This window comes from Lonchura striata, chromosome 3 (genome assembly GCF_046129695.1).
Source record: "Lonchura striata isolate bLonStr1 chromosome 3, bLonStr1.mat, whole genome shotgun sequence".
In the NCBI taxonomy this organism is placed as follows: domain Eukaryota; kingdom Metazoa; phylum Chordata; class Aves; order Passeriformes; family Estrildidae; genus Lonchura; species Lonchura striata.
The window spans coordinates 13,416,928-13,433,551 of NC_134605.1; the positions used below are offsets into that span (position 1 = coordinate 13,416,928).

At 41.4% G+C, this 16,624-nt stretch overlaps 1 protein-coding gene across 1 annotated transcript in view; it reads left to right on the top strand.

Moving 5' to 3' along the window:
* PKDCC (protein kinase domain containing, cytoplasmic) overlaps nucleotides 1-6,059 on the top strand; it is a 35,201-nt gene extending 29,142 nt beyond the window's left edge. The window contains exons 6-7 of the mRNA XM_021547551.2: nucleotides 3,132-3,305; nucleotides 4,814-6,059. Of these exons, the coding sequence (XP_021403226.1) occupies nucleotides 3,132-3,305; nucleotides 4,814-4,899 (260 nt within the window). The 3' untranslated portion in view covers nucleotides 4,900-6,059. The remainder of the gene's footprint in view (nucleotides 1-3,131; nucleotides 3,306-4,813) is intronic.
* The last annotated feature ends 10,565 nt before the right edge of the window (nucleotides 6,060-16,624 follow it).

The window sequence follows — 16,624 nt, forward strand, 5'->3', positions numbered from 1 at the left end:
ACAAAAACTTGAGCTGGAGCTGTCTTTAAACCATTGGAGTACTGCTTAATTGAGTAGCTGCACTGTGGTGTCCAATTTAAAGGTGTAGGTGAAGCCCACCTCTGCTGAGGGCTGGACCTAATGTCATTGCTGGGACACATGTCAGTGGAGAAGCATCCTTCAGGAGGGTCCTTCTAGTTCATGTGAGAGGAGCGCATTTCTTCACAACTCATACAAATAAAACTCATACATCTCTGGAGATGAGTGAGTTTTGAAGAGAAGTGCAGTTTGCTTAGATCATCACTTGGTGTTGCAGTGAGTTTCTCATCAGTTCTGACTAATAATTTAAGAGGAGGTCCCATGCTGGCTTCCCAGGGCAAGCAGAAGTGCGTGGCTGGTGTGGGAGCAGGAACCCGGGTGCAGGGCCATCATCACATGTCCTGCCCTCCACTCCTTGTGGCTGCCTTCCCATTGGGATGCTCCTAAGGGAAGGCACTCCCTGGCTGTTTGCCATGCCAGCCACAGGGGCTGCCCTCCTGCTTTTCCCCTCCCTGTGGGCAGCAGTCCCCAGGTTGCAGGTACCCAGTGGCTCCTGCCAGTGCAGCCAGAAGCTGCCCTTGTGGAGCCTGTGTGACAGTGTGCCTTCCCTCAGATTCCAGTGGCAGTGTTTCCACCCACGTGCTGCTTGGTGATCTCACAGCCAAAGAAAATGCTCTTTGCATTTGTGTCATGCTGCCATGTGCCTGTGACCTGTTCCCATGAGCCACTGGAGATGGTTGTGGCTTTCCCTCATGTCAGAACTGTCAGAGAGCAGGGAGGAGAGAAGGGACAGCCACAGGGCTCTGCTGCATGGTGACACTATCCTTGCATGGCTTTTTCCATCCTCACTTGCAGATTCAAACCAGGGCCTTGCCATTGCAGTTACTGCTGGCTCAACTCAATTGATTAATGTGTCTGAGCTGCCCAGATGATTTACCAGGCTTGGTCACCTTGAAAAAGGCAATGGAAAGGGAGAACTTTATCTCCTACCTCAGAATCACTGCTGCTCTTTTGAGGTCTGTGTATGCCAGCTGAGAGCCTAACCCCTGAGAGCTGTATTGGGAGCAGTGCTGAGGAGAAGGGCTTTAGGCTGTTAATAGGCATTAGGCCTATTAAGAAGCAGATGTGTGCTCAGAGGAGTTTAAATATTTTAAATATTAAATAAGGGTCCTCAAGGTGGGCTTTCTCCCTTGCGTGAAGAAAAACACATGATGTGATGTAGGGCTGGTCTTAGTGCTGCGATGGTGCTGAGGGATGCTACAGCTTCCTTCCAGCCCAGTGTGGAGCCTGTCAGACTCCCAAAGTGCCCTGGAGAAGGGCTGGGACGTGCTCCCTGCTGACGTGGAGAATCAGGCAGGTGCTTCATCTCCTGCTGCCACAGCAAGGACCATCCTTCTGTGAATGCCCCCTGTGGCATGGGGCTTGGCACAGTGCAGTGTGAAGTGGCTTTTCTGTGGTGTGCAAGGAGGAGCTGTGGATAATCACATTTTATATCTAATCAACACTGCATGTGTGCTGATACAAATGGTTACATACGGTGCTAATGACAAGGAATTGATTTTTTTTTTTGCTTTTAATTTGTGCACGTTATTTTACTGTCCTAGGCTGTGAGGTACAAATCAATACTCTGCAGTTCCATGTGAAGATAAGAGAACATTCTGTTATATTCAATTATTGTTACACTACAGTTGATACAGAAACTGGGAAAAAGGGGACTTTTACCTAGCCAACAGTTTGATTTATGCTCTGACTTCTCTTCAGAAGAAATGCATAAATATTTTGGATGGAGAAATGATCAGTCATAATGTGGAACTGCATTTCAATTTTTTTTTTTTCTTGTGCATGAATCTACATTTCCTGAATTAAGAAAACTGTTTTGCTTTTGATTTAACTGGGACATGATGAGCTCTGATTTTACTTCTTGTTTGGGAATGTTTCTTATGATATTTTAAATGAGCTAGGGCCTAAAATAGAATGTATTTACTACATTTGTTTCCAACTATTTCAGACCGTGTGGTGAGAATGAGCACTCATGAATGTGCACTTCTTTCCCCAGTTGAAATATTGGCAGTTTGGAGTAGCAGACACACTTGCCTTTGACTTAGTGGTGTTCATACAATGTGCTGTATGAAATATTAGCAGGCTGAATCAGCAGAGCAGGCAGAAAATGCCTGAACCAAAGTGACTCAAGAATAGACTGTGAGTCAGGGCAGGCAGCTCTGGTTTCCATAATAGATACAATTAGAAGAAATATAGAATGTATTTAGTTTTTTGAATAGGACGTGGGGAGGAGAGACAGGAGGGAACCACTAATTTGTGCGTCTGGAGGCTAAATAGAAATGTTTATAAATGATCAGTTGAATTTGCTGATGCATTCATTAGAGAAAGGCCTGTTAGTGGCTGGGAAAGTGAGAGGAGCTGTGAACAGAGAACAAGAGGCAGCTCATAAAGGCAAGTGAGACTGAACGGCAGCCAAGGGAGAGGAGCAGTCGTTGGGCAGCGGAGGCTGGGCGAGGACCACGCTGCCATGCTCCCGCTGCTTCCCCCCTCCCTTCTCTTCAGAGGCCCATCAAGCGACTCCTCTTTTGTCCTAATCTGAGCAAGCAAAAAAAGTTTGCTTAATTAAAAGCCTGTCTTTTCTTCCTTCTCTAAAGGAGCCAGAGAAAAATAGCATGCTCTTCTGAGGGAGAGGGAGGGCTGGGAACGCCTGGTCAGGTCTCACCCCGACAATCCTGCTCGCTGTTGAGAAGTAGGACAGTGAGTCAGTTCATTCAAGTGGATGCTGTTTATTCAATGGGGCATTCTTCCTGTAAAACTTCTAATAAAACCAAAGCCTCGCCTCCGCGGTGGGGAAGGGGAAGGGGTTTTGTGCACAGACTGTTTATTTACAGATGCTTTCTGGAGAAAAAGGTGTGAAGAAGAAAGGAGGAAAGGAAAAGGAAAGGAAAGTGCAGAGCTATAAACACGTTTGGGAGTAAACCAGAGCTGGTACAGTCTAAACTGTCAGCTTTTCCATCATATATCCTGCTCCTAAGCTGTTCTAATAAACTTACCCTGTTAAAAACAACCAGTTTACTGGAGCTTTCCAACCACTGCTTTGCTCCTATTTGCAGAGTACAGACGGGTGCCTGAAGCCTTTATTCCTGATGAGAACTACAGATGCTGGCCATCCTACCATCACAAGGGCTGCCTCCTCTCCGTATTTGATGTCAACGAAGCCATTGAGATCTGTGACAGCTACTCCCAGTGCAAAGCTTTTGTTCTGACTAATCAGACGACTTGGACAGGTAGGTCCTGGATGCTGTGGAGCAGAACTGGGTCACTTATTCTGGCTGCTCTAAGTGTTTTAATACAGCTTGAGGAATGTATTGTGCTGGGCTGTGGGAGCCAGGAGCAGTATCTAGGAGTGAGGTAGTTTCTGAATGTTCATCTGAGGCAGCTTCTTTTTTGCCAGCTGTAAGGAGAGCAGAAACTACAGACAGGCTCACAGGAGCTGGCACTAGAGGGATAAGCACGTGGATCCCAGGTTACCAAACCACAGGATCTGAAATGTTATTTTTTAGCATTTTTGTGCTTCTGGGAGGTGTGAACAAGCACTTCCATGAAACCAAGAAAAATCTAATTCCTGTTAACCTTGTCTATGGCTAACCAGTGACTACTAGGTCATCATGTCAGGCCATCTGTAGTTGGAATATTAATTGTTATACTAAAAAAGTATTTATTCTGGCACATAGGAAGTTTAGAGCAGCTTCTATCTCAGGTTACAATATTAAAAGCAAATGGGACTTAACAGCAATATTTGTATTCTTATTTGTCATTCCCTTTGCCATACCATTCCTGAGGCATGAGCGTTCGAGTCCCTGAAACCTGCAGCTCAGAAATTTGCTCCGTAGTTAAAGGCATCCCGTTTGCCATGTAATACTTCTAAAGAAAATGGTGTTATGGGAGCCCCCTAGAGAGGCAGGCCGGGAGCAAATAGCATTTGATTTTCTCAAGTTTAGAGAGGGAAGGCAGAAGTACAGCAGATATGGAATGTATCTCTGGGCTGCAAGGAAAGGCAGGGATTTTGCAGGTCTGTGGAGCAGCAGGAGCTTGTTGGGAGGCAGGAATGTGAATAAGGTGCCAGGTCAGTGAGTGTGGGGAGATAGAAGAGCTGTGCTGTGGCTCCCACAGAGACCAAACAAAGAAACCTTGCCAAATTCAGCCCCCACTGGCCTTGAATATATATGCAGCAGGTGCCTTATGCTACCCAGGCTGTTGTCACTTGCTGCTGCTTTTTATCTGAGGACTAGAAACCTTGTTCCAGCTTGTTTAAAACCCAGAGTTACAAAGTGATCAGAAAGAGCTGTTTCAGAGAAAGTCATGTTTAATTCACATTGCGCTGATCAGTTTTGTAGAGATCAAGCGTGCAAATATGATTCTGTTTCTGTACAATCAAGCAAATGTCCTTCATTTTATCAGTGGGGATCTCAAAATACTTTTTAAAAGACCACATCGAGTTTTTATGAAAGTCTTCAGACCTTTCTTTCATTTACTATGCTAGCTGTACATGGCTGTATCTGAATCATAATTAGGTAAGAGTAAAGATACTGAAACCAGGGGAACTTTGGTGTCATTTTATACAAAAACAGTTCAGGTTTATACCAGCTGAAGTTAAGAGAGAGTTCAGTCTTGCATGGCCTGAAGAATGCATATATTGAAGTAGAATATGAAATGTCAGCATTTTAAGGTAGGCAACCTTTTGCTCATCACTTCTAAATATTTTCTCCTTCCCCCTTTTTCCTATTCAATGCAGGTCGACAGCTTGTCTTCTTCAAGATGGCCTCAAATCATATTGTGCCTGATCCTGACAAGATAACATATGTGAAGGTGACAGACTGACACCTAAAGTGGCTCAGTCTGACACGTGAGTGATAAGAGCTGTTTGTGTATAAATATAGGCAGCTGTTAGGTAGAAGGTGGCTGTGGCTGGAGAATAATTGCACTATTACTCATTCTAATCTATAGAGTGCTAAAGGAAACTTTAAAGAAATAACCTGCATGACCAGGATGAATGTGCAATAAAACAAGATTTTGAAAATGTGATTTAAAAACAAAGCAAAACAACCCAAAGCAAAGTACAAGAGATGATACACTGTTAGAGTATAATTTTGGTTATAAATCAGCTGGCAGCTCTGGCTCTTCTAAGCAAGGTTAGCATAACATTTCTGACCTATACATGTGTGTCCAGGGATGAAAGCTGATCATTTCTCTGAGAAGCCTGTATCCTCCACACTGGTATTTATTTGAGCACGTACAATCACAACAGAGGAACTGAAGCATATCAGTTTGTCTGCTGAATAGCAAATGTTGCTGAGGACAATCAGCATTTGTGTTCAAGCTATGGAACATGCAATGCCGGCACATTTGTCTAACGGAAGGAATTGCTTATGTTTAGAATTGCAAGACTGCAACTAATTTTCATTTTTGCTTCCAATGTTATCATAAAGTTTCATTTTTAATTTGAAAGAGCCATTTTGTGGATCTAGCAAATCACATAAGCATATGAATAGTCCCTCTGAAAGGGCAGGGACTTACCCAAGTGCCGAGTGCTTTGCTGGATAGGCCTGAGCATATGCTTACAATTAAGCCTGTGCTTAAGACTTTTGTTGAATCAGTTTGAATTGTTCAGGAAGCCACATCTTTGACAGACTGGCAAAGCAGTCCAGCTGGTTGAACAGTATTAATTTAATGACTATCTTGCAATTATTCATACCTTTTATAATCAGGTCCTTAGTTTTCTAAGGCATGGCTTGCTGATTCATAGAGTGAATGAAGTAAATGATCTTAATGATGTCAAATGAATGCTAGCCTTAATTCTATATAAAATGCATCTTAAAGGCAGGGTGTGTCTAGAAAATTTGCTTTCAGTGAAAGCAATGAAGTAAATGCTAAAGTGACCAATGTCATACTGTTTTGTAGTTTGTACAGTCAGGAAAAAATGTGCTTTTCTCAAATTGTTTATTTTTGTAAAAAAAATAAAAGATAAATAAAATTTCTTTTATTCTTTCTTTTTGTGTGTTTATGTTTCAAATAAATGCCTCAATTCAGTGTATTGTATGTAAACTTAAACTTGGGATATGAAAGGACTTGCTATAGAAAGGACTGAGGTTGTTCCAGTGTCTCCCAGGGAAGGGTCTGCTGGTACCTGGAATATTTGGTGGCTTTGCTTGTGTGGTGCCTGTCACAGAGGGAGTCATGGTTAGCAGGCAGTGCTTAAGCAGCCTTTGCTGCTCTGTGCTTTGCCTTAGGCTGGTATCAGTCTTTTAGCACTTGGAAGGAGCAATGGTGAGAGCAGGACGTGATGAAATTGCTGGTTGGGCCAAAAGGGAAGCTGGGCAGCAGCCCCTGGCAGGGAGGGCAGGGAGGGAGAGCAGGAGAGCCAGGGAGGTGGGGCAGAAGTGAGTGTGGGGGGCAGGAGGGCAGGTCTGGCAGTGGCACCACGGGCAGAGGGTCTCGCCTCCCATGGTTTCTCTGAGGTCACCGACGCCCTAATGGCTCTGGCAATTGGCTGAAGTGAGTCCTGTAATGGCTGTAACTCACAAATTATCAAACTCCCAGCCCTAATAGCTCAGCTGATTGTGTTGCCGTGCACTTAGGAACCCATCAATCATACTGTGGTAATAAACAAACACTATGGATTCTTTTAAAATCGCTGCATAAATCATGCCAACACATACTGCACAGTTCATTGAAGTGATATGGGTTGTTGGCACTGAGGTGCTGGTATGTATTTTGAAAGTCTTTAACCTCCTGTGATTTCCTTCCCATTAAGCACTGCACAGTTCCAAAAATACTCAGCATTTAAAAAACGTTCTTTAAATTTAAATCCTTTAGTTGCATTCCTATGTAAAAAATGCCAACATTTAAAAGAAAAAAAACTAGAAAAGGCATTCAGGGTAATACTTTAAAGCTGTAGTAGGTAACCTCAATAATTTCATTCCATCATTTTCTGTACACTGGAAAAAAAATGCCTCTTTAGTCAGGAATTGTTTATCCCTAGAATTAAACAAAGTTGCCAAACCAATTTATATCAGCTTTTGCAAACAGAGATCATGTAAGCAAGAAAGAAGCATAGCTGGGAGCCAAGAAGCTGGATTTTAAATTTCAGTGGTAATCAATTTATACAGGCAGGTTTTATAACTCTGAAAGTAAGGCTTTCCAGTGGAAACGCTGATTAAGATCTTAGATGGGATACTACAATGAGAGAATTTAACAACCGTAGTAAGCACTGGCAAAATTCTGAATATATGTGGAGAAAGTGATTTTTGCAGCAGGGGGTCTGATTCAGCAGTGCCTGACTGGCACATGTGGCATGGATACCCTTGAGCAGCCACAGAGGAGGAGGAAGAGGAGGAAGAAAGGCACAAAGCGAGTTGGCAGGTCTGGGCCAGTCAGCCTGCTTCATGTTTTCTGTGGAAAAGGCATTTCTATCTGTTTTCCCCCTAACTTTTGGACTGCTTTTTACATTTCCTGGCTTCCTCAAGCCACAAGTGTAGAAATATGAAAGAAGACACCCACAGGGCTTTAAACGACTGCTGTCTGTGTGCACATGCACGTGTGTGTATGTGTATACGTATTTATGTACGTGTCATGCTGAACAGGGAGAGCTTATTTCCTCAGTGAAAAACCAATTGCCTGTGCACAAAATGAAGTGCTAAACAGGATGTTGAGTTCATCTGGAGAAGTGAGAGCTGTGTGAAGCTATGGGTGCTGCAGCTCTGCAAGGGGCTGTGCTGAATGTTTGGCCCAGTCCAGCATCATGTTGTCCTGCCTGTTCTAAGGCTCAGAGCACCTCCAAGAACTGCCCACTGTCTCCTGATGGTTTGGTGAGGAGGTGGTTCTAGCCCCACCGCTGGGAACAGGCTCCAGGCAATGAAACAAGCACTGACCAGCATCACCTTCAGCCTGATGTCCTGAGGGTTGCAGGGGACTCGTGCCAAGAGCTTTCATCTTTGTTTAGACCAAAATAAAAATGTGTTCTTCTATTTTTCTCTGTCTTCTCTGAGCCTACTGTTTTATCTCAGCTCATTTTTCTGAGCTTTCTCCCCAACTTCAGTGTGGTTTTTTTAAGTAGAAAGCTGAAGTCTCCTGTAATCAGCTTCAAACAGGTGGTCACAACTCACATCACATCTGGGAGAGATCTATGGTGGAATTAGTAAAACTGCCATGAACATTCATTGTCATGAGACAAAGCTTGAAAACAAGTGGGCCCTGTTTCCAGCTGAGAGGTTCAGGTAAGTTTGTGTAAGGAGTGAAGGGGGTTGGATGGGCAGTGAGATGCTGCTGAAGAATGTCAGAGAGGTACTTTCAACATGAGATAGAGGAGTTCAGTGTAGTACAAATATTTGTGATTTGCCCTGCCTCTCACTCCTTCACTGAGGCATTTTGCTTAGTCCTTCTGCCAGCCATGATCAAGTTTCCCATAAGATTTGTGGGATTTGTGGGAAGGGGGAGTGGGGTGCAGGGAGGACAGCAACCTGGCATGAAGGCAGCTCTTCCTGTTGCAGTCACTGTCTGTGGTGGTGCAGCCACAGGGGACACTCACCTGGGGCAGGACCTGGCCATGGTAGTGCACAGTGAAGACCTTGTCCCTGCCCCTGAAATTCACCTTATCAACTTGTACTAAGAGGGTTTGTAATTCAAAGCATATGGAAGGTGGCAGTGAATATCCAGAGATCATATTATGTTACTGTCAGGAAATAATAATATGAACAGTGATTATGTGAACACTGTTGTTCAGATTTAGTAGGGAGAGCTTATGTTGTATTGTTTAGCACAAAATTCTTTGAAGGCTTAACCTACTATTGGGAGGGGAAAAAAAAAGAAAAAATGGAGTGGCAAGACTTTTCACAAGTTTTTTTGAGGAAAACATATCCCTAACCTTTTGGTCAAAATGTGAAATTGTGTTGAAAGAAGTCAAACAGATTTGGGTTGAAAAGACTCATCTGAACTTTTCATCAATCAACTGCAGAAACAAAAAATGGGACTCAAAGAAGAAGAGGAACATTAGTGTAAAGAATGCAGTATAAAAGATTTCACAGTCATACTCTGCTTAATGTTTTTTGAGATATGTTCATTGAATCTTTTTTTATTGGTCGTGAAAAAAATATTTTTTTCCTCTCTGTGTGTTTTAAGCAGGAGCAAAACATGTTGGGCTGCCCTCCATTAGGGCTCCCAGGGCATGCAGATTCCCTGGCCTTCCTTCAGCACAGACATGTGCCTTGGCATTTGAGCTCTAACAAGTAGGTTTCTTGCAAGTAAGTACAAGTGATGTTTTTTCTGATTGGAATGGGTGCTTTTAAGAGGTGCATTTAAAAAATGTGAAGGAAACAAGTCTGTGTTGCTTCCCTTTGTGCTTGTGTACAGTCAACAGTTGCCTTTGTGTAATAGGTGCCCCACTTCTCTGCAAACTGATGGAAAATATAATTCAGTAGGAGCCACCCTCATTATGAAACTGTCTTTGATGTCAAGCCAGAGGGCAAACAACACATTTATTGGAAATTGTGGCTTTTAAACAAAAAATCCCTGCTAACCATGGTTTTTCAGCAAATGACTGGGAGGCTGAGAAGGGAGACTAAACTATCCAGTGGCTACTTGAAATGATAAAGTCAGAATCTGATCTTACTTAGTTTGATTTTACCAGTATAGATCAATTAATCCTTGATTTATGTTCACGTAAAACAGTATCAAACTGTTAGATTTTCAAGTATCTGCAAAGAAGGAACTCAGTAAAAGCAACCTCTTGGATCTAAATATTTGAGTCATAGAAGTGAGGAAAAATGCACTGATTTTCCCAAATGTACATGACCATGTGAACATGTATAGGTTCCTGTGAAATTTAAACAATGACAACATGAAGGCTTTTCTTTCTTTTAGATGGAAGCTCCAACAAGATACAGAAAATTAAAGACATATTATTTAATAAATAATGACAGGAAGGGAATATATTCTACACATTTACACTCAGTGTTTAATAGGTATAATGCCATTCCTATTTATCATCTGTCTGCCAATTCAAGTATGCCCTAAGAACAAGTTCCAGTTTTCAATACTACAAGTACCTGGCATGTATGAAGATAATGGTACAAAATTTTATTTATAAATTACAGCTTTCCATAAATAGAGTAGAAGGAATGTAGAGCAGCCAGTCAGACAAATAGATGACCAGGGGCACAGTGGCACTTTTAGAAGTGTGTGTATTTAATGTTTTATACAAGATCTTGGGTTTGTACAAGTTCATGACCTATGAAAAACTTCATATGACTTACTGGCAAGTACTATCTCATTCTTGGGCACAAGCTGCTGATCATCATACATGCTACTATTTCTACATTTTTACCATCCTGTCCTTTAACCCCCATAAGATACAAACTTAAAGGCTGCTTAAAAAATGGAAACACTTCAATTAAATATCAGGTTTTGATTTGTACATGGCCCTGATTTGTGATTCATTATAGACAATGACAGCTCTTAAGAGGAAAGAATATTACTGAAGCAAAAAATAATGCACATTCATGCAGTGAATTTATGAAGAGACTCTGCTCTGTCTACCTGGAGAACTGAAAAGTTTAATGATTTGGATTGTGAGTAAAAGTAGCAGATGTGAAATCACCATTTTGCTGCCTTACATTGCAAAATGTATTCCATGGCCTATAATTATTATGATATGCAGTCCATTTCTTAGGGATTGAGCTCCTGGAATACAAAAGAGCAGGAGTAAAAGAGAGCTCTATGAATATACAAATACTCTTGCAATCCAGAAACCAGGGTAGTCGTGGTGCACTGGACTCTGCATGGCTTCTGTGCAAAAACAATCAATAGGCAAGAATTGGTGGCTAAAGTTAGCAGTAATTCCAAAGTGGATGTTGAAGCTAACCAAAAAGTATCACTGGATGGCAAACACATCTCATTCTAAAAGTAATAGGAAAGTGATATGAGAACTATATAGTAAAAAAGGTGTATAAGAAAAACAGAAATACTATTTTTATAATAATTGTATCATTTGCTGTGGGGGAAAAACAAAAATGCAGTCCAAAAATTCCACCCTACATATCAGGGGGAGATTAACTCTTACCTCTCCAAAGTCACCAGCCCATGTAATACCAGTTCACAGTTTCTTCAGTACCCTTTGCAATTTATTTCTCTCCAGGTTTCAGTCATCCCATTCTTGCTCAGCAGTGGTGGGCTCCTCATGTGTGACAGAAGAAAACTGCAGCAATGCTGTCATTGCTCAGCCAGCCTTGGTTCTTGCCTCATGTTGCAATTCCCTCACCATAGGACATGCCTTCAGCTTGCCTGGGATAAATTCAGCAGGGTAATAAAATTAATAAAAATTACTATAGACTATTTTCTTATGATGAGATAAAGCACCCTCCAATGCCATCTAGTGATGCTGACAGAATCTTATTTAGAACCCCAAACCTTGTGCATTCCAAGTAAATGTCACATGTATCTACAGTACGAAATATAATTATGCTTTCAGAGCAAACCTAGAACAGGTTTTTCTTTAATTAATTTCCATCAGTTTTTACTAATTTACTTAGGTAATTTCCTGTACACTTGTATATGGCCCTTTTTTTTTCCCATCTAAATTGCTTGTTGACATAAGAGGCAGCTGAATCTGCTCCAGCTGTCACCTGGGACCTTGGTGCCATATGCCATGTTGATTGCCCTTTATTCAAACTCTACCACAGAGCAATGTGAAGCTGTCTGTCCAGTACCTTCCAAGGGGCACAAAGCTCACTTTAAAGCAGAGCTCCAAAGGCAGAATCCTACAGAAAAATGCTAATAATTAAAAAATGCACATTGTTTATTGCAGCAAACCATTTATGAATGGTATCAAATTTCTGTTGCCATGTCCTTTCCAAGCTGAGGCTGATAAGATTTCATGCAGCTACAGAAAATCTGGGGAGGGGAACACAGAGGGGATGGAGAAGGCAATGGCAAATTTGCTGTGTTTAATGTATTGGACACCATCTGTATTTTATTCAAATAGGGTTATATATTTTGTGAAAATAAAAACCAGCCTCATGAGTCAGTGTGTGCAAGGCAGTCACTTGAATATATATAATGGGAAACATGTTTTAGGCTGGAAGTTGCAAAGGGAAATCAAATGTTTGAAGTGTCAAAGTTGGAAAAATATAAAATACGCCTGACACTGTAGCTATTGAAGCCAAAATGAATAAATCATCATCTCAGGAAAGAAAACCCCACCAAGTTCTTGGCTATAACCTTCATTTTCCTACACTCAAATAAAATTACATACAACCTGATAATTTAACCAGACTTGTCAATAAGAACTGATGGCTTCAGCAGACACTATCACTTCATGCTTCAGTGTAGACTTCAGAAGCATCCAGTAATTTATCCAAGAAATAAATTTAATGTCAAACTTGTCTCTTCAAGTTGATAGATAGAAGAACCTTACACAGTGAAGCTGATATGAAATATGTCATATTTCAAAACACTAGAGTAAAATTAAATTAATGCCAGCTCAGTAGTTTATTCCCCATGTACAGAAATTTTCCTGAGCAGTTATATAAGAAACATTTTAGTATCTTTCTAAGTAGTGCAAGCATGACTTCCAAGAAGGAATTTGAGAGAAACTTTGAGGTTACAATATTAGGAGCCTGAGTTTACACTCATTTCTGTTGCAGTCTCAGTATTGATTCAGGTCAAGTTTTAATCTATTTTCTCTTCAGAATGGGCTCTGTGTCAGAAATGTAATTTGCAAACATAGTAAGACTTATCTGTGCCAGTCTGGGGAGAATTACTGGGACATGGTGTTTTATGGTTTTGTGTGCATTTATTTAAACAAACAAAGCAGCCTCATGGATAGATGAGAGATATTTTAGCTGCAATTTGACATGCAATTCTTTGGGTAAACTGAGGTCATTAATTTACTGTTTTAGATGCATTCGTACTTATTTATTTATTTGTCAGAGAGAATAGTCCCTGAAAATTTCCAGTCAAACTAATGATTCATTTTTATTTGCTGCAAATATCCTAGCTATCCTTTTGCTTGCTAAAAAGATGTAAGTTGGCCTAAAGCTTCTGCTGTGTAAAGCCTGAACCGAATGCACCAGAATTAATGAGGGAGTGATCAGCACTGGATATGGCATCCCAAATCTCCCTTTCCCTCTGGCCCTACCCACGTGTTACAAAGGGCCTTTCCTTCTTGTTTAGGCTTTGTAGAGGCATCAGAGGAACATGGTCCCCATGGGAGCTGTCACAATGCTTCACCTACTCTGTTGTCTCTAATTTCTGCCCCTTTCCCAGCTGTGAGCAGTGCAGATCCCTGGCCATGACCATCCCTGGGAGAAGAGCCCAGTTTGCCCCATGGATTTACGTGTAGGTGTGCGTTGGACTTGTCCTGAGTGGTTCCAGGGAAGCAAACTGGGCAGATGTCACAAATTCCAGTTCCTTACCCTGCACTAAGCAGCAATTGGATTTTGAAAGGTCATGTGAAGTTTGAGATGCAAAGCTGTGGTGGCACTGACAGTCTGTCACGGAGGCAACTTTCATCTGCTCCAGGATGGCCTTGCTGGGGCTGGCTAATCAGCCAGTGACCCCGGCTGCAGCGCCTGGCAGGGTCCAGCAATTGACCTCCAGGGGAAGAGTACGTGCAGACCTGACCTTTCCTCTCACAGCCTCCTCCTCCCTGTCAAGCAGCCGATCAGGATTTCCACGAGCTTAAATTATTAAACCATCTCCAGACATTGTCTGTAGGAGTGTTATATCACTTCTCTTGGCAGCTGTGGCGGGACCAGTATCTCCCTCTTTGAAAATAAGCTCCTCAGCTCAGTGGCAGAACAACAATTTTCTGCTGCTGTGTATGCACCAAGACTAAGTGCTTTTCTATTGGCATGATATCTTAATTAAATCTGCAAATGGAGCACATCTTTGGTGTTTTCAGCAATTTTTTTCCTCCGTGGATTGCATTCAGAATTTGTTTGTCTGTCAGCCAGAAATGCTGTCCAAAGGAAGTTGGAAACTGTGCTCGGCATAGAATCTTGAAACTAGCAGGTACAGTCCACAGAAAGCCATTCAAAACATTTGTTCAGTGAAACCTCATCCCCCTCACAAAGAAGGTAGGATTTTTCACCATCCTGGAAGATTAATTTTAATGTTTAGCAGTGGATATTTCTACAGACAGATTGGAATCACTCATTCCTTCCCCCTGCAATTTTTTTGGCATATATTACTATTATATAAACCTGGACTAAGCAGTGAGTTTCTGATTTTTCTGAGCATACATAGTTTGTGAAAACAACTGAGGTAGATTCAATGTGATCCAACACTGTAGTGCAGGATTTCCAATCTCAGTTTTTGAGTTCTCGTCCACAATTACCTTGTTGAATGCATAGGCTTATAGGTTGAACTAATTCAGGAATTATGGTGAGGTAACTGCACTCTGAATTTGAACTATTAACTTCAGATGACTGTGTGGAAATGAGGTGTCTACTGTGTATATGCTTTTTATCGTAATGCTGTTAAATTCCCTGTTTGGAAGGCTGAGTTTAAAAGCATGTCCAAAAATTTCTCTTTTGAGGTCACCTATTCTTTAAATGTACTTACTAGAACTCATTTATATACCTGAATCGTTTTCCAATCTCTTGTTGCACTTACTGTGATAAACTTGTGAGAAGCTCAGAAATCAAAGGTATTAGTTACCCTGCTTCACATGCTGAATACCTTTGCTGTAAATGAGCATAAGAAACCTGATCCTCTTTTCAATCTGGGTGAAGATTTTCTAAACAGTACTTTATCTCTAAATGTCTAAGTTTCACAGATATAGTTTCCAGCTTTCTGGTAAATGTAGAGGACTAATATGAGCTAAATACAAAGGGATTGGATGAGATACCCTTACTCTTGAAAGCAACACTTGAGAACAACCTGTGTCCTATCTCCAAACCAGAAAAATACTTGTGAAAAACTGCAGGGGTGCAGAAAAGAGATCAGGAGGAGAAAGAAAAGCCTGCCTACTTTCCCCAAACTATTGTGTTCCCTAGTGGAACTCTACTCAAAAATCTTACCTCTGTCATGTGAGGTGCATGAGAGGCAAAGGAGGCTTAAGACATTTACATTCCAGCTTCTTGAACTTGCCTTTCTTCCTCCTTTTGGTTTCTTACTCTCTATTAGATTAACACTATCATTTTTATACAGCAGTTGTATGTGATTTGATGACTTAAATTGGAGTTGCATGTGAATTGATGACTTAAATTGGTTTTGTCATAGGAAGGTCAAATTCCTCCTGCAGCCCACCCTTTCTGAACAGGACTGCAAAATGCGGGCTCCTCATGCAGCCTTTGCTCTCAGGCAAGTCCCAGCCCAATACAAACAAAGCTTTTGACTTCAGCGTGCCTGCTCTTATGAATAAAGCCTGTAAGATACAGCCTGTACATTCCAAATTGCCTCTTTTTTGTGCCATTCACACCAGGGATTAATATCTATGGGAGGCTTTTGTGAAGCCTTCACCCTCTTGCCCTTCCACAGCCCAGCAGTAGCTATGATTTCAAGGATGCAGATAGATTTTTTTTTTCTCTGTAATGCCCTTTGTAAAATGGCCCTTTGGTTGAGTATGGGGAAACTGAAAATTTGTTTCCAGCCTGTAATTTAAAGTCTTGAATTGCCTTTATTGGAATTCTGTTGGAAGGTCTGAGACCCAGTGCTTTTCAGTTCCCACTGCCTCTTGATACTTCTCTGACCTCTGTCAAAATTTTGAAATTAGAGAATGGCAGGAGCTGCAGAATACAAGCTGTCCATTAGCTCACCTAAGAAATGATGCATTGAATATTCATTGTTCCCTCTTGCAAAATGTCATTTTTCCATGAGTACAGCTCAAAGCAGTTGAGAGAATACATTTGCATAAACCATTTGTCAGAAACAGAAGACTCTTTGTGAAGAACTATTAAGAAACCACATAATCTACTTTTCTGTTCTCATGTAAGTTCCAGGGAGAAGACAGAGCTCCTTTGTAAACAGAATCTAAATACAAGTGCTGGGTATGTTTTTTCTGCAATCAAAATTCCATAAATAATAAAATTGGAGTTCAAAACCAGAAGTACCTGAAATTGTTAAATGTAATGTTAATGATTTCCTGGCACTATATGAGATTCAGAAAATTTAACACTATTAACACCCATGCTGTTTTGACTGAGCTGAACTCCCCCTCTGCAGTTCTGCTAAATAAAGCTGTAATTAATCTGAAATACAAATTTGGATATCTCCAGTTCCTGGGGAAAAGCATTTTTATAATACATCAGGGGAAGCTGATTCTGTAAATTCAGTTGTGGGTTTTAATAGCCTTCATAATTCATTGCTGTCTCAATGATTTTCTGCATTTATTGCCCGTCTGAGCCCTTTTTGTCGAGATAGGTGGCCTTGAAGGTTGCTTTTTTAATGGTACCACCTTTCTTCTTTAATGTTTCATTGCCCTACCCCAGTAGCTGATCTCGTGCACACTTAAAGAGGCCCTCCAGCACCTCCATGATCACACGGATTGGGGTAAGTAAGCCAGATAAGTAAAGGCAAACAAAGCCCAAGTGTGGCACACTGAGCAGCC